This window comes from Mycteria americana, chromosome 6, assembly GCF_035582795.1.
Source record: "Mycteria americana isolate JAX WOST 10 ecotype Jacksonville Zoo and Gardens chromosome 6, USCA_MyAme_1.0, whole genome shotgun sequence".
NCBI lineage: Eukaryota > Metazoa > Chordata > Aves > Ciconiiformes > Ciconiidae > Mycteria > Mycteria americana.
Genome location: NC_134370.1, coordinates 5,803,125 through 5,820,948, shown reverse-complemented (window position 1 = coordinate 5,820,948; position 17,824 = coordinate 5,803,125). Strand labels below are relative to the sequence as shown.

The 17,824-nt window shown below is 39.2% G+C and overlaps 1 protein-coding gene across 6 annotated transcripts in view; it reads left to right on the top strand.

Moving 5' to 3' along the window:
• The first annotated feature begins 1,233 nt into the window (after window positions 1–1,233).
• Window positions 1,234–17,824, top strand: part of PLEKHA1 (pleckstrin homology domain containing A1) — a 37,345-nt gene continuing 20,754 nt past the window's right edge. For 2 of the 6 annotated variants that reach the window (XM_075504403.1, XM_075504402.1), the window contains exons 1-2: window positions 1,236–1,443; window positions 17,009–17,169. In XM_075504403.1, coding sequence (XP_075360518.1) covers window positions 17,029–17,169 — 141 coding nt within the window. In that variant the 5' untranslated portion in view covers window positions 1,236–1,443; window positions 17,009–17,028. Of the gene's footprint in view, window positions 1,444–1,610; window positions 1,869–17,008; window positions 17,170–17,824 lie in introns of those variants that run through there. The other 4 variants (XM_075504404.1, XM_075504399.1, XM_075504401.1 and 1 more) reach the window with 4 other exon arrangements.

Sequence of the window (17,824 nt, the reverse complement as noted above, 5' to 3'; positions counted from 1 at the left end):
CATGGTTACGCAAACCTTGTTTGGGAGGTTGGAGAAAGTGTTTGAAAGTTAAGGCATATCAGACTGTAGACTGCCATGGTTTTCATACAGCCACCTTCTGCACATGCGTTATGAAACAGCTTTTGATTGCACGGCTTTTTGACTGCAAAAAAGGGCATATCGTTTTTGCAAAGGGCTCTTCCACACGCAGTGCAATGGCAGGCCACATCCTGCAGTCGTTTAATGAGCTGCCACAGTCATGACAGTTCTGTCAGCACGAGAAATGTCAAATCAGGACCTAAGCGGGGGAGGGACACGGTGCTGGCTACTGTTAATTGTCTTACAATAACTCCAGTAAAACACTGCTAAGTGAAAATCATAAAAAAAAAAAGTATGAATAATTGTGAATGGAGTCCAGATTGAAAAGCTTCTGGCTCGTGCAGCTGCAGAGTGTGTGACCTAGCCCGGGTTTGATAGGAAAAAGTTGCCATGGGAATGGTACGGCATTGTTCGCGGCTGACTTCAGCCTTATTGTTGTGCTCTGATTACAGCTTTTGTTTCACTGTGAAGTACGGTTGTTAAATGCCAGCTTGAAACAAAGCTGTACTTCATGCAACTTCTGAGTTCAAATGATTTCTATTTTTAGAGATATCACGGCTTTAAGCTAGGGGAAAAAAAAATCTCTATTACTATTTCAGAAAACACTAAGCATTTTAGTATAAATATAGTATATGCTTAGAAGGTAATTCCCATTAAAATCGGTTAAATATCATTACTGGTAGTGTTATTCACCACTAGAACCATAGGGACTTAAGGCTTCAAAAAGCTTGGAGGTAGCACCTGAACCGACAAGACTTCTGTGAGAGCAGACGTGTAGGGGAAGAGCCTCCACACATCCAAACTGTTAATTCCTTTTCTGCGGGTCCCTCTCCATTAAATTTAATATTAAAATCAAAGCAATTGCACGTTCAAAAAACAAAGCTGCAGAAAATAAGCAGTGTCACGTGTATTCGTGTAATGGCTGATGGCTGATGCTTTCCCCTCTCCGTGGCGGTACGTTCAGCTCCAGCTCCGCCTCGGCAGCAGGCCCCGCCGCCGGGGAACTACAACTCCCGTCAGGCGTTGCGCCGCAGGGGCACCACCTCGCCGGAGCCACCGGTGCCGCACTACATATCCCGGAAGGCTCCGCGGCGCCGGGCCGCCCGGTGCCGCCCGGGAGGCGGGGCTGCGGCGCATGCGCGGGGCGGGGCGGGGGCCTCGGCGGTGTCGCCGCGGTCGGTGGCGGCGGGAGGCGGTGAAGTTTCTTCGGAGGGAGAAGGGGGCGGGAAGAGAAAGGGCCGCCCGCCGAACCGAGCCGAGCCGAGCCGAACCGGGCCGGGCCTTGGGGGGAGCGCGGCAGGAGGCGGCGGGTCCCTGCGCGGCCCGGCTCTCCTCGCGGGGGCTCCCGGACTGCCCTGGACTCCAGTAAGTGCCTCGGCCCGGGGCGGGGGCGCTGAGGCGGGGCTGGGGGGCTGAGGCGGCTGAGGCTGAGGCTGAGGCGGCTGAGGCTGAGGCGGCTGAGGCTGAGGCGGCGGGGCTGCCTGGCCCGGCCCGGCGCTGTGCGGGAGCCGCCTGGTTGATGCTCTTCCCTCCGTGCTTGCCCGGTGTTTAACCGGGCAGGGCACTGTCCTGTTCCCTCGATGCCTCTGCCTTTGTGTAGCTCCTCGATCGTAAGCGCTTCGTGCCTGTCCCTTCCCTCCTCCTTCGCCTTTTTCTTCCTTTTCGTTTTCCCTCGAAGCCGCTTCCTTGGCGTGGGGGCTCTCCCCGTGTTTCACCTCGGGGGCAGTGTAGAGGAGGCCGTGGCATAATTGCCCTGGTAAAGCAGTCAAGGCTCTGTCACGTCCCCAGAGGTAAGAGGATGATCTCATTACCCGTAATATTTTTTTTTTTCTTCTTCTTTCTTCTTCTCAACTTCGGTCTTTGAGCATGATGGGAAGGAGCGATCTTATCTGGGCAGAGCTCTGCAGTGATGGTGCCTGGGAGGGTGTGGGCTCCCGGAGCACCCCGCCTGCTCGGCTGCCAAGCCGGGCCTCTCTCGGTTGTGCTCGCCTTTGGTATTGAAATCTCAAGCTGCAGCTTCAAGGAGAGCTGAGTGCGAGTGGGACAGCTAACATTTAGTAGCTAGTTTGCTTTTAGCTTTCGAAGGCGCTAGTTCTGAAGAGGGCTGTTTTGGAAAGCTGTTGCCTGTGCTAGCAATGCAAGTCTGCGCCTCTGAGTTGTGTTCTAGCTTAGTTGTAACCTGGACTGGTTATTTACTGAAGCAAAGTGTCTTTAAATGGATAACTTGACTGTAAATGAATGTTAAACTGTAACCAATATTGTCATACTTGCAGTTTTTAGCACATGTAAAATTCTAGATGTGTATTTCGCCTGCTACTAGCTTAACACAGACTTAAATACTGTATGTATTGTGCAGTTCCCTTAGGTGTAACTAATGCATAACTGTCATAAAAGGCATTATGTTATTGCATAAAATGTTTGCAAATTAACATCAAGAGGACAACAGTTTCTCTTTGGGGAACAGGCTCCTGTTTTGAGGCCTTTTTTTAAAAAAAAAGTCAAATTTTCACTAATCAAGGTACTATGTTAGTTTATAAACAAGCAAAAAGAACAGTTTATCTTCAAGTGGGGAAACAGTTATTAATTTGTTAGGCTGAGCATTATGAATTAGGCATGAACAAAGTGGTGTTGCTTATCTGAGTAAAGCTGAGAGGGAGAATACTTTTTAGATTCTTAAGAGCTAGATCTCTCTATGCTTCACCTTCTTACAAAAGCATAGTACTTCTAAAGAGACTACTAGACGTCCCTGCATATAGTAAGCTGAATGGCATCAGCTTTTTTGTTGCCTTCTGACAAATTGCATATTTTACTAAAAGAGGCCATACTGTCTGTAAAGATACATTGTCTGTTCTCTTCCCATTACCCAATCCCATACCTGACACTGGAAGACAGAGCCATATTTGATCATACAGTTTGGGCCTATGAGGTGCCAGGAATAGCTTCTCACTGTTGCATCCAGCGGGGTTTGGGTTGGTTTTTTTTTTTCTTTGATTTGTCCACTTCCTTTTTATACGTGGGCTGTGTTCATTATGATGCAGCACAAACACAGTCTTTACTGAGATGGAGCTGTGCGTGGCAACTTTGGCTGGTTGCTCTATGATGAGTTACTCTGTCTTAATGAATTTGCTATACTGCACTTTTAAGGATGGGGGTTTTGATTTGAAAGTAAGTTATGAAGTATGATGAAGTCTTGTGTCAGTTTATTTCACAACTGAGTTACAGGTGCAACTTTAAAGCAAATTCGGTGGTCCTTGAGAAGGTCTGTACAAGCAGTTACATATAGGAAGACTTCTTTAAGTTTTATCACTTGTTCTCTTGAGGCTCCACATTGGATAAATTCACAGGACACTCGCTGCATTCTAGTAAGTCTTAAACAGTGGGTTTGGAACAGTGGACTTGCCTTTTAGGTCCCTGCAGTCTTGTCTCCTACTTCTGGTTGTTATTTTTACTTGAGAGAGTCACACAAGTAACAATACATAAAATGGTTAGGTATGTAAAGCAGAGAAGTGTAGAAGTGCACTTTTCCTGTTTGTCACATGAGTAAGTGTTAAAAGTGGGCTGAAATCTGTCATGGTAGAGAGAGATTCTTAGCCTGGTTGATATTTGGAGGAGAGCCTTTTAATTCGGAGATAAATAAGCACTGATGCTGCAGAAAGTGATAATTCAAGAGATAATACATGGGGGTTTTGTGTATCCTAGATTTCACTGAATACTAGACTGCTGGAGACAGCTTTGCATAAAAAGTAAAACTTTGTGTGACTCTCTTGTGTTTTTTTTGCAGTTACTAAACATTGCGATTTTATTTTGTTAGTGTGGAAACTTTAATTTCGAGTTAGTAAATTGTAATGATGAAATTTATTTTCTTAAGCTGTTTCTGTGTTTTATAACTACAGTTGGCCTTATGCTCCGTTGTATAGCTATGCATTTCGAGGGTGGAAATAAAGAAAAAGATGCACAGTGGGTCACTGACAGGTATATTGAGTGTTTAAATGTTTCAGAGGAGCAGATGCTTTCGTATAAATTAGCGAATAGACAGAAGAAGAACCAGTGTATGAATAAAGTAGGAAGCATCTTAATGCTTTTCTTCCTCCTTTTCTCCTCCTGTACTTACCCTTCCTCAGGAGTAGTAACTGAGTGACAGAGAGAAGACACACACACACACACACACACACACGGGCAATAAGGAGGGTGTGTATGTGAGGAAAAGACCTGAATGCAGGAAAAGGCCTTGTTTTTTTCCAGGTAGCTGTGGCTTATTTCATAAGGCAAGGAAGCTATATCAGCAGGAATAATAAAGGCCGACTGTATGTCAGAGTGTTAGTGTAGAAGAGAGGAAGTGTGAAAGTCAGTTTTTATTGACTGTAACAGATTAGAAAGGACTTGAGGACATTACTGAAATATGAACAGATCTCTACTTGTAATACAGTCTCCAGTGTAGTGTTGGACATAGCCCAAACTGCCAGGCCTGCAAAATTCTTAATCTATTTTAGTAGATTTAGAATTCCATCGATGTCTTTATCACTAAATGTTCCTGGTTATTTAAGCTGACAGCTATCATAGTGAATGTATTTCGTTCAAAATGCAGCAAACCAGCAGCATTGGGAAGTGAGTGCATGTTATATGTGAGAAATTTCCTTGCATGCCGTGGTGTGCGCTTTCTTGCATCCAGCTGTAGGTCAGTGTTTGTCTAAACAATAGCTTGTGATACAAGAGCATGTATCTTTCTTGCAAGATGATTCCCGCCCCCGCCCCCCCCCCCCCCAATAATTATGAACAAAAACATTCTTAGAAAATACTTAATGAGGTTTGGAGCCAAATAAACCTTTGTGCAGGTGTATAATTGCATGAAAATACAGGATAGTAACTTACTTCAGTGCCAAAATATGGGAATTTAGGTAAGTGGCTTTAGCATAAAATGTTTTTACAAAGTGGAGCAAGTGCTGTAGATGTCACCAGGAAACAAATGATACAAGACATACAGCAGTCAGTATGTGTATTCTTTTGGTTTTGAGCCTAAATGCAACAAGACGTGCTAGAAGTGTTGCTCTCAGTGCTTATAAAATTATATAAGAAATATAAATATCAAAACTCCAGTGAACTTATCTGACATAGAAATAATGTAGCAGCTTTTAAAAAATTACCTGTTGAAGAGGTCAGAGTAACAAGTATGGCTCAAGTTCAGATTCTGAAGTTACACTTTAATGCAGAGAATGACTGAAATGAATTGGAATGGGAGATATGGCTGAGCTGTTTCAATTTTTTCTACTCTTGCACTGCTCTCTCTAATTAGGACTTTGAAAATTTGTAAGTCTAAGGTCATCTTGATACATGCTATAGACTAACTTCGAGAAACATTTAGATACATATTTGTATATGGCTCAATTTTATAAATAACACTTTCCTGTTAGTGCTAGGTAAAGCAGCAGGGTTTTGTTACTGTTGAGGAAGGAAGCTTGGTTCATTGTCTCAGCACTAAGCAGCATTTTCTCCCTCCAGGGACTTGCAGAAGCATCTAGAATGTGTAGGTGTTTCTTTAATCTTGGAGAAGGAACTTATTAAGCTTTCTGGTGCAGAACTGTATAAGCCACTTACTTTTAACAGATGTTATCTGCACAAGTAGGGAGTTGCAGGTCTGGTAGACATTTGTGGCATTCAACAGTTTAAACAGTTTTCAGGTTTGAACATATGCCTTTGCCTTGAAAATCTGAATAGTTTCAGGTATTTTATGTAGAAGAAAGGTGGTTCAATGGTGAGGTTGCTGCTCTGGGACTTGGGAAACAGGTTCAGCTCTCTGTGTTGCCAAAAGCTTCCTGTGTGGCCTGGGACAAGCTGCTTCTCTGTCCCTCTGTTCTCATACTGAAAGTGCAGAGCAGTAGCAGCTCTCTGCATCGCAGGAGTGTTATAAGGGTAAGTCAGTCAGGTTTTGATGTGTTCAGGTGCGGTAGTAACATGGGGCATATAGCTCCCTTATGCTAGGAGGGAGAGGTCTAAGAGACTGCCCAAGTTTAAAGCTAGGGGTAAGCTCCAGGCAGAAGGAGTAAAATCGGAAAAATCGGCGTGGGGGTGGGGGAAGTTTTGACTGGAAATCTCTTGGATCAGTTAAAGAGAGAAGGCAAGTCCTTAGAACTTTAAGGAGCACTGCATTGCTTTGTTTATTTAAGAAAGTATAAAAACAACGCTTGACAAACTTGAATGAACAAGGCAAAGTTTTTTCCATTATGATTCTGCCACACAGGGAACAATAGCAAAGCTGTCTCTGTTTCTCTATTGACTGTTCTCTTCTTTGGAAAACGCTTTTAATTCTAGCTAATCATTACATCCAAATGTTTTAGCTATCAATTTTGTTCATTTGTTCTGCTGGCATGGTAGGCAGAATCTCTTAAATTAGTCTGATTTATTGTCTTTTCATGTGAAAGAGGATGAGAAAAGATGAGCTTTTCTACCTCCCCACTCCCCTGAGGGGGAAAAGAATTTGCAGCCACCTCTAAACAGCAGTGTCTTTAGTAACTGTATAGAGCTAAAAGTATTTTGGATTTAAAATCCTTCTGGTGGGAAATATAAGATGGTATTGTCATTGCTGTAAACTATAGACTAGACAGCAGTTATCAAGCTTTGCAAACATGTTTTCATTGTTGAGAGTCAACACTCCCAGGAACAGACTCTATACAAACAGGTGATAAATTCATTAGTTTAATATGTAATTATTTTGATGTGTATGCTCTCTGTGAGTGCTTTAGTACCCACCACATTTGCATCCCATGTCCAGGAAAATATGTTTGAACTTGCTCAGACTAGTTGCTTAATTAAGTGTTCTTCTGTTAAGAGCTAAAACAGTTACATGTTGGGTTTGTTGTAAGAGTGAGCAGTCCTCTTAAAACTGCACTTCAAAAGATGTTGTTAAATATATTGGTTAACTCTTTAGGTAGGTTTATAATAACAAATGGAAATTTCGGCTGTACTAACAATTCATCTGGCAAGTTATTTCTGTAGCTAGTAGACTCAGTGCCTGTATGTGCACTAGTGCTGCAAAGTTAGGTAGCAGTGCTTAAAGGATGTTGCTTCAGAAGTGTTCCTGCTTATTCAGGACTTGAGGCTTTGGTTGTATTTTTTTTCTCATTAACCTTTTTTTCCTTAAGTCAAGTTCACTGTAGGTGCTGTCATTTATTTATACTGTCTTCCTAATTTGTGCTGGTGCCCTGATTTTTTGGGTGGAGAAGCAGGATTTCTTTGGGAGGTCCATTTGTTCCCTTCTTGGGGGAAGGCTGCAGTACAGTGTGTTGAAAACCAGTCTGTTGCATACTCATGGTAAGTTCAGGATTTCCAGGCATGTTGTTGCACATACACAGGACTTGTGATTCTTCTGGAGTATTTCCGTCTCACTGCGTATAGGTCAGACAGCAATACTGCAAAGTGCCAGGAGCCTGCTGACTTCCTGGTGGTATTAGGATTACTCTGTAGGTGGAGCATTGTTATTTTCCGTATGCATCGTAATTTACGCTTTGAGAAAGACCAGTGTCAGTGCAGAATGACAGCTGTGCAGTAAACTGGTATTTGTGTCATTGCACAAATGAGAAGAAAGGTAAAGAAGAAGGTCAGCAACCAGGCATGGGCTGCGCCTGATGCGAGGACAATCCTTGGGCTCGCAGCTTGCTTCCAAGGAGGAAGGCTGCTGGAAATTAATTGTGTGAGATAAGTTACAGGGAAGTATGTTCTTCAAATGAAGTGTTAGTGTGCTGTTACAATGCTACAAAACCTATCATAGAGGATAAACTTTTATCTAATAGAAAATATTAGATATTTTCTCTCTGTGTCAGGTGAGACTTCTGTTAAATGTACCAGAGTGGGATTTCATGTTCTTAAATTAAGAAGTGTAAAAAAGCAGGGGGGGGAAGTAATGACCTCAAACTCTTGCTGTTTGATGGGGGCTTAATTTTTTCCTCCCACCATGGTAAACAGGAGCTGGCATGTGTTCTGTAAATGAGTTCACTTACATGAGACAGACAAAGCCTTATGCTTCCTAAAGAACTTTCACTAAACTTGTGCTTACAGAAGAGCTCTGAGATTAGTCCTAATCGCTGTGAATCCTTGTGTAGTACTAACATGACTGATAAGTGAGCTAGATTCTGGAGGAGACATCTAGTCCTTGCTGTAGTGGGAATTTTGGCCTGCATAGTGGCTTGTGCAATGAACTGAACGTAGTCTGTACTGTGAAGTCCCACGGTATTAAAATAAGTGAGGTGAAATCTTAATGGCAACAATTTTTCCTTCCCAAAGTATTAATGTAGATGAACCATTGCATTTTTAATTCTGCATTGAATTTGCTAAATCAGTTCTATAAAATCAAATTTGATAATCAGTGACTTGCTTTGTGTGCTTTGGTTTCATGAAATATTTTTACATTTTTAAAAAAGGTCAAGCCAAATATTCATCTGATAGTCTTCATTATTTGATATTTTAAATGAACTGAAAAATCAGTTGTTTACAGTCCTTGTTAGACTCCACAGTTGGATACGAGCATTAAAAAATATGCTTGCTTGCTTTGTTCTGAGCTCACTGTAGACAAAATTGTTAAATGTTGTGTTCAGATGGCCTGTAATATGCTGTGCTACTAGTAGACATGTAATGTGAAATCACAGTTTGCAGGTATTCAGCTATTCAGAGCTGGCTTTAGAGTCTCTTAAATGTACAGTTTAATGGAATTAGTCTGAATGTGATATTCTTGCATTTAAATTTGGAACTTGCCTTTGGATCTGTATGTAAAAGGTAATCTTTTACTACTGCAGCGCTCTTTAAGTTTCCCTCTGTTTGGCTTCTACCCAATGTTTTCAGCACAACATTTTGGTGCTACTAAGGCAGATAATTTTTTTTTTCAAGTAGTACTTTCAAAATTAATTTAACACCCTCTCATGTATATGCTGTTCTTTCTTTAACAATGTAAGAGTACTCTGTGAAAGCTGAAGAAGATATTTTCAACTTGTTAATTTCCTAACCAGCTGGCCTTTTGATTTTTTGCATACTTCACAGGAAGAAGGGGTGTGTGTGTTTGTGCTGGTGAGTTTGTACCCAGGATTCAGGGCGAAAATCAGCAACGCTGGCTCAAAAATGGCAAACTTTTTTTAAACCAGCCTCACCTTTTCGTATTGAACTTCCTCAGGTCAAATGAGCGTCCTCAGGATTTGTAGTTTGGTGGAGATAGTCCTAGTGCTTCAAAGTCATTGGGATGCTTTTGAGACTCTTGCCCTTTCATATTTGAAGTCAAGTCTGGGTTGAATTTGAAATAGCTGGCAGTGTGTGGAATCTGAGTTCTTGGAGTGGTTGGCGTAGATAAAATAGTTACTAGTAATTGAAACTAAACAATTTTTTTTACTAATGAGTAACCAGTAATAATAAGTAATCCTGATAGGTAATGTGCTTATTCCCTGCTTAATTTTTAATTTGGTTTAGTTGTCATGAATGGAACAATTTCTATAGCCTAATGCATGTAAGCATTTTCAAGAACAAGGACCTAATTTGTCATATTTGGAGTTTTACATACAGCACTTAAAATTTTGAAAAGGCCCATAATAACATTAAAAATAATTGTAAATAATAATCAACTCTGAACCTGCATTATTAAGCATTCTAACTAGTCTGTAACTGAAATTAATAAGCTTTTTAAAATTTGTTTTAAAAACAAATTGAGAGTGTACGAGAAGTCAAAGTGAATTAGTGTAACTATATTTTGTTTTCCTCTGTACTCATCGCTCTGGTTATATCTCATTTTGAGTAACTTTGTATTAGCTAGACTTAATATGAATTGATGAAAACTACTTCTGCCTGTTGTAAAAACTTTGCATTATTGAACATATTCTTTCACTGTCTTTTAAATTTGTTATTTTACTTTATGGCTTTCTAGGCTAGTCACCACTCATAAGTTAATAGATAAATTTCAAGAGTGTCTTTTATAATGGCCTCATTGCACAGGATGCTTCCTTTTATTTGCGTTAGCTCAGAGGGGCAATTAAAATACTTGTTTGAGCTAGGCAAAAACCATTAATAGGTGAGGTTTTTTGTTTTGGCTGTCTTAAGAGATCAGTGATAGAGAGGAATTTTGCATCCTGTGCAGTGCATTTCCTCATTTCATCATATCCCAAAGCCTTTGGCTGCTATTGCAAATACCTTAAAATGGAGGAAAGGGGTTACATTAAGAGCATGAAACATCACTTGCAGAAATTCCTGTGAAAGTTTTTGAGGACGTACCAGTCTCTTCCATCGTGGAACTTGTAGATCAGTATTTGAAATAGGTCAGCGGATGATGGATTTGGGTAACTTCAGAACATTGTCCTTAGAACTCCAATCTTCCCCTAAAACATGCTGAGATTTTTACCTAGACAAAGGTAACATTACTGCAGCTTAGCCTAAAGATGGAGAGCTTGTGCATGGAGTGATGTCGTTGTCCATGCTGAATGATTGCGGCTTTCTGGCGAGCAGTGTGTCTGGAGCTGGGAGGCAGACCGAAGTGGCTGTGAAGAACCTTAACTGCCAGTGTAGTAGGGAGGGAGGTGATGGTCCGTGTTAATTGCATGCATCTTTTGTGGTTAACTTCATCTCAGTTGTTTCTTGCTTCAGTTTGAGCCAACTGTTTCTCATTGGCATATTATTATACCAAGGGTCTTGGGGTGTTGCAGGTTTTACTGGATTCAATCTGTACTGAAAGAAGGTACGTTATATGCTTTGATGCATTTCTGTTGTAAAATGTGTATTTTAATAAATGTTGGTTATACATGGATGTTGAAAGCACCCAGGATTAATGCTGTAGCATTTATGTAGTAGATAGTATGGAATAAAATTGTAGTCATTTGACTTAAAATCATAGAATAGTTTGGACTTGCTGAGGTACACTGGAAAAGAAGGGAATAGTTGGCTTACCCTATTTAACAAGTCTTCCTGGAAAACAGCAGATCAGATATGTTTTGAAGACAGAGTGATGACTGAGTAAGACTTAAGTGCAAGATAAGACTGCTGTTTTTGTTAGATGATTCATCAGTGCAAATGATGATTCTTCTATATTGTGGCCTGGTTGGAAGTTGGATTAGATGTTGAGGGAGGGATATATTGTTTGATATGCCTCATAGTTTGATCAGGGGTAGAGAGGTCAATGCTACTGGTACTTATTTCAGGTTTTTAATTTTGAAGATTAACTTCTTATGCTTAGGAATTCTCTTCCAGGTGAATACTGGCCTCTTGCAACTGTTTTTTTCCTTCTTCTTGACCACTTTAGAGAAGGAATCTACATTTAGGGGTCATCATATCCTGGAGACTTCCAGTTCTTATTTGTAGATGTTAGAATGTTGCTAATAGTTTCATGCTTCTAGCAAATCAAAGTTGTGTCTTCTCTGTTTAACAGAAGCGTACAATGTCTGTTGTGCCCTCCAGAACAAAAATGAATCAGTGAAGGATCTTTGGAAACAGAAAAGCTCAGCATGTCATTTTAAAACAGTCAATCCTAAATTATCTTTGGTTGTTGTCAGTTGTACCCAAGTCACCTCTCCAGCTCCTGGATTAGAGTTTTTCTGTTATGTTTTGGGTGCTTAGAAAATTGTGGCTTTAAGGGATTTGTCAAAAATGAGCAGAGACATTGTCTCTCGGCTTAAATTATCTGTATGGTGTTCCACCTCTACTTGGAAGGTTTTCAAGGGGTTGAAAATAAAGAAATTTGAACAACTGTCCTGGAAGATTTATGTGGCTTGTTTTCAGAGAGTGTTCTGAGCTGGTTGTCTCAGCGTTGGGGTTTTTTTTTCCCTACTCCTCTTTGTTGTCCTGGATGTATGCAAGAAGGAAAGCTTTCATTGCTGTGTTCTTGAAGGTATAAGCAGGACAGTCTGAACTCATTCCATACCCTTGGGAGTCAGTAAATGGAGTAAATGGCCAGTAAAAGAGATGACCAACTGGAGAATAGCTGATTTACAGCAGGAAGCTAATAGTAATTGCCTAGGCAAAAGCCAAGAGCACTCAATAATTAAGCTGTCCCTGGAACTGCAGGAAAGACTGGTGATTGCTGGGGATACTGCTAAACTTCCATTTGCAGCGATGGAGCTAGTTTAAATAGTAGAGCTTAAAAAGGGGGGTGGGGAGGAGGGATGGGCATGATTCATGGCATCATTTTATATTTATCAAGTGTAGTTTTATGAATGTTGGTCATCATTTCATCGAGATGAGTAAGTAGTAATGTATGTTTCTTAATCTTCTTGGCTAATAGAAAAAGAACCCTGAAGTCATCTGCTGTGGTAAGTTAAATGCAAAGTTCAAAATGCCCATATGCTAATAGAGCAGGAAGTAGAAGTGTTACTCTAAATTAAAGAAATAAAAATAATAATAAAATTATACACAAAGCTTGGGGAAAACACAAGTAAAATGAAGGTAAAAGGTATTAAGGAGCAGTGCTCATCTTGCTGTATTTCTTAATCAAGCTTTCGGGGATAGTGCAGAGCCTATTGCATGGCCATTTATTCATACAAAGTTCCACTTTCTCTAGTAAGCCAGCGGTCAGTGGTCTATGCCTGCTTGTGGAAATCAATCATTAGCTGTCAAAGGAGAGATTGGGCCATAGAAGTGTTACCTTGCATATAGTCTTGTATAGACTTTGTACTTGAAGATATGGAGGCTGCAACCAAATTGTAAAGGAGGTGAACTCAAGAGCAGGTGCTACTAAAAATAGAAATTAATGTAGGAGAGCTTAAGCAGTCTGTTACAAATGGTGAAAATGAGATGGTTGTGTGCCTCTGCAGGTTCTAGTCGTGCAGTCATGCATTTACAGTTACGGACTGGGAGAAGGTGATCTGTGATTTTTTATTTATAGCGGTGCCCAGAAGGCCAGGCAGCCTTCAGTTTGTGATATAAATGCTGAGGAATGTTGGTATATGGTATACCCAAGAGGAAAAGAGCGGTGAGAAGGGAAATCTGAGAGAAGCTGGGCTGATGAGGTATGTACCTACTTAAATTAGTACACTGCCACTGGAAAGAGGGATGTAAGACTTCAAAAATAAGTGAGACGTCCTGTTTGGATTATGACAGAACCCTCCAAGAAGGAATTTTAAGGAGCTGAGAATTTTCTGAATTCTTACATATGAGTGTCAATATACACCACAAAAAGGGTTTTCAAAAATATTTTAGCTTTTGGTGGATTATGGTGAGAACCAAGAGGAAATGGGCCACAGGGATATTTTTTCTGAAGTAGCACTATGTCATTGACCCATGTCTCCTCCCTCCCCTGCCCCCCCCACTCCGGGGAGGGAAGGCAAAATAAAATGAAGTTGTATGTAATCTGTTACAGGTTTGATGCCTTCAGCTTTTCTCTCTAAGGACTCATAATCTTTTTATAATGTTTGATTCTAAAAGTGGGCAGAAGAGTTATTACGCTGTTCTGTGCTGCAGATTCTGCTGCAGAAACTAAGTATGCATGTAATAAGAGCTGTAAAATGTACACAGACTTGGAGATTTTTGTTTTATAATCTCCTGAAATAATAATTTCATGAAAAATAAATCATATCTATGTAAGACAGGATCCGTATTCTGAAGACACTTTTAAGTTGAATTTCTGGTGAATTGTTAGGCTGGTGGTCTTCCAGATTTCCTACAATGAAAGATTAATGTTGGAGTTCTGCAATACCTTTTATGAATCTTTAGAAGTAATGTGGTAATTTCATCTTTGTTGCTTTTTTGGTCAGTCTAGAGTTGCCAGGAAGGGTGTTGTAGTGGTGGTTTTGTCATGTGTGTTCAGTTGTTTTAGTAACTGGAAGAAAGGCACAAATTGATTTTTTTTTTCTTATGTACGCTACAAATTGTGGTTCATTAATGAATGCTGAATAGAATTGGTATTAATTTACAGTGGAATCTTGCCAAGGTGTAATATGAAGGAAGCAGGCTTTTAAAACTGGAAAACAATTGCATGATTTCATGTTTGACTTCGATTTTGTAATAAAGTTAGAGGGGGTTTTTTATCTCATATTCTTTAAGAGCATCAGTCTGGTAGATGTCAGTAATCCCGTGAGGAATTTTGAACTAATCTGAAGAAAACAGTAGTTACACAACTTGGGTTTTTAAATGAATGATAGTTATCATGTATTTTCATCAGAGGACAAAGGAACTGCAAATAGTATTTTATTGGCTAGAAATTAGCTAGTAGTGATTTGAAATAGAAAATCTGTATGACTTCACGTTTTTTTTCCGTGAAAATTGGTTTATTGACAAATAAGAGAAAGCTTCTGAATTTTGTCTTTTGCCCTGGAAAAAAAAAATTAAAGTATTGGAGTAGTTCAGTTTTAGCTAATTGTATGCTCATAATGGAGCATTATGAGTATCTTCCTTTCATTTTTCATAAAGGTTTTTTGAAAGATAGATGCTTTAACATTCGGTTGGTTTAATTTCAAGGATTCTTAATCAATTTGTATCTTGTTTCAAAAACAAGTTTTCCTTGTTTCATTTTCTTCACATCTGCAGAGAACGCAGCTTAAGCCTGCTCGAACAGGAAACCAGCCACCAATATTTGCTTTTTTTAGGCACAAGGCTTTTCTGGGCTTCATAAACTGTTGATATTAGGCCGAAATTGTGTCCCGGAAGTGCTGTATGTTTTGTTGAGGGACCACCTGGCACAATTGAGGACAATACTAGTAAATGACAAATTTTTTAACTCATTTAAATGAAAACAATGTGTGATGCCAAGTTCTGCCTGCTTAGAGGTATAATTTAGAGGATAGCTACCCTTAAGCTTGCCCCTAGCTACAGATGTGTTTATAGTGAGATGTTACTTCAGTGTGAAGTGATCCCAAGACCCAGCATGTGAATTGCTGATGAATTTGTTACGATTATGACATTGTCTTAAGAGTGCTCAAGTGTTTGTTTTTGCTGTTAGTTATAACTATAACTCATTTACAGAACTTGTCTTAGATCTGTGATATTTAAATTGAGGAACATACCAATAAAATTTAGACTACCTTCGTAAATTCTGTTACTTTATTGAAGAATAAACCTATGCCTTCGAAGATTTAAACCATCATTGCATACCTTAAATATGGAGACTCTTTTACCTTTTGGAGGTGGAAAGGAAAACAAACCAGTCAAGTGCTTAATGGGAGGCTTATACACATTTAATGTCCTTGTAGCTATATAGAAAAATCTTGCATCTCAAATGAAAGTGTGTTAACTTTGTTATACACAAAAATGCATTTAACTTTAGAATTAATAGCTTGTATTAAAAAAACCCAAACTACTAACATTTTTAATAGTCCGTCATCACTATGACATTGCAGTCTCTTCAACTTCTGCAAATACTGCTGAATTGAGATTATTAGATCTGGTCCCTGAGGCCAAACTTAATGTATCAGAGTTGAGTTCACACCAAAGGATTAGTTTCATGTTGGGCACAAAAAAGGTTAGTTATTTTACAGATTCAGTTAACTGACTTAAAACTTTACTAGAAATTCTTCTAGTATGGTATCAAAATTATGATAATAGATTTTTTAAAAAATTGTTTCTCAAAGTGGTTGAAGCAAAATTTGACTAGTATTCCAATTAGCTATATAAAAGGACAGCTGTAAATACAAGCATATATCTACATGTTTGTATATCTGATCCCCAAAAATAAATATATGCTTTTCTGTATATCCAGTTCCCCAAAACACTTTAAAATGTGCTTAACCGTATATCATGTTTTACTGTGGTGTATCAATAGCTAGCTACAGGTAGTTATCAGGTGTCTGCCTCTGTGTGTATATAACTATATTTAAATCAAATAACCTTAAGCAAGGAAATAGTAAAGGAAGACAATTTCAAGAAATATTAAAAAGAAACTTCCATTTTACACAGTGAAAGCTGGATGATGTTATGAAAAGTGTGAAGTGCTTAAACCTTGTATGTCTCATGCTAACATAAATATTTTTGGATATGTACTATTTCTGAGTTTTGTAACAAAATGTAAAGAAGACTGAATTGTTTCTTTCCTGCTTTGGGAAAGATTGGCATCGACCTGATTTTTATCATATTTAAATGTCGGTTTATTGCCATTTTTAGATGAGTATGCAAATTTATCTTTGGTCTTACAAGGCTGGCTCTTAAGGTAAAATGACTGTCCTGTAAAATAAAAGGAAGCAAAAAAAAAAAAAAGATGTAATAGCCTGCAGTAAGACAGAGTCATAAAAGGTGAAGCAGGCAAAATAGGAATAGGTTGTCAGCAGTACAGATTTTTTTTTAATTGATTTAGTTAAAGCAAAACAAAAAAGGCAAAAAAACCCCAAACCCAAAACCCAAAATGAAAAAAAGCCTACCGCCCTCAAACTGAGTACCATGTGGATATTGAGGATTTCAGTTTTGGACTAGGAAGTGTGTTCGCATCTCTGCACATACAACTTCATTTTGACTATTTAATGTATAAGGATGAAAAGATGTCTCTTCTTAGACATTGTTAAACATGAAGTTCTTTTTGTAGGAGAAAAAAATGTGAACAATGTTTCTAAAAGCTTTTTTGTTGAATTTGCTTAAGCAAAATATGAAAAATCACGTTGGACAGTAGAGCTGCTGACAAAGATCCTTTCTTGACCATGAAAGGCAATGTCAAAGAAGGAAGTGTAAACCTAGTTGTGAAGGAGAATCTTTAATTATTCTTTAGTGATCTTGTAAAAGCTAGTCTTGATGCTTGTCTACTATTTACCACTTGTATCTTTGACTTAGGGTATTAGATATCCTAAGTATATGCTTCAAAGAAGTAAGAAAGACCTATCTAAAAATTCAGTGGTGGTAGCGGGGGGGGGGAAACAGCTACGCTTCACTTACTCTTCTGTAGAAACTTCTATAAGCTACTAGTTGAAACTGCTCAAAATGTCATGGGTAGGCACAGAACAATCTTAAAATTAGTAACGAGGAACTTTGCTTAACTTCTATGCTTTTTGTTCTGCAGTGTGATGTACAGGGTCAGAAATGCCTTATGTGGATCGTCAGAATCGCATTTGTGGTTTCCTAGATATTGAAGAAAATGAGAATAGTGGGAAATTCCTGCGGCGGTACTTCATTCTGGACACACGAGAAGACAGTCTGGTGTGGTACATGGATAACCCACAGGTGAGATGTTCTTGTCAATAGTTAGCTGGCTTCTATCAATTTAAACTTTTTCAGATTTTTAACAAATTTACTTAAGAAAAATAGGGTTTAATACTAGTTTATGGACCTGGAAGCTGGGGTTGGGGGGGGGACTTACATAAGTGAAATAATTGTAAATCAGTGTCTCTCCTTTGCTAATATGTGCTATATTTTAAAGAAAAAAAAATAATTCGTATTTCTGTTTAAAACATTACCAACTGCAGCTAATAGTAAAACATTAAAAACAACTCACATCAGTGTATTGCTGACAGGAGAATTGGGGATCAGATAGGAATCTGAATTTGATACCACAGTAAATCAGTTGTTTGTTTTGAATCAGGATGTGCTATATTTATTTTGTTGAATGTGCATTGCAGGTTCTCGCAGGCAGTAGGTAGTGCTATATAATAGAACCAGATGAGCCAAATCACATACTAGTTTCATTATTTCAGATATTTTAATTCACCTTTACCCTATGTGGAAGTATGTAGTTTTCCTTGCATTGCATGGGTCAGCAGTTTTATGTTACTTTACTTCAACTGGATCAGTCATTGAAAAGCAGTCTCTAATGATGCTTGCAGTTTCAGTACAGCGTGAATGGTATGTGAATGCAAAAAGCTTGTATCCATCATGATGG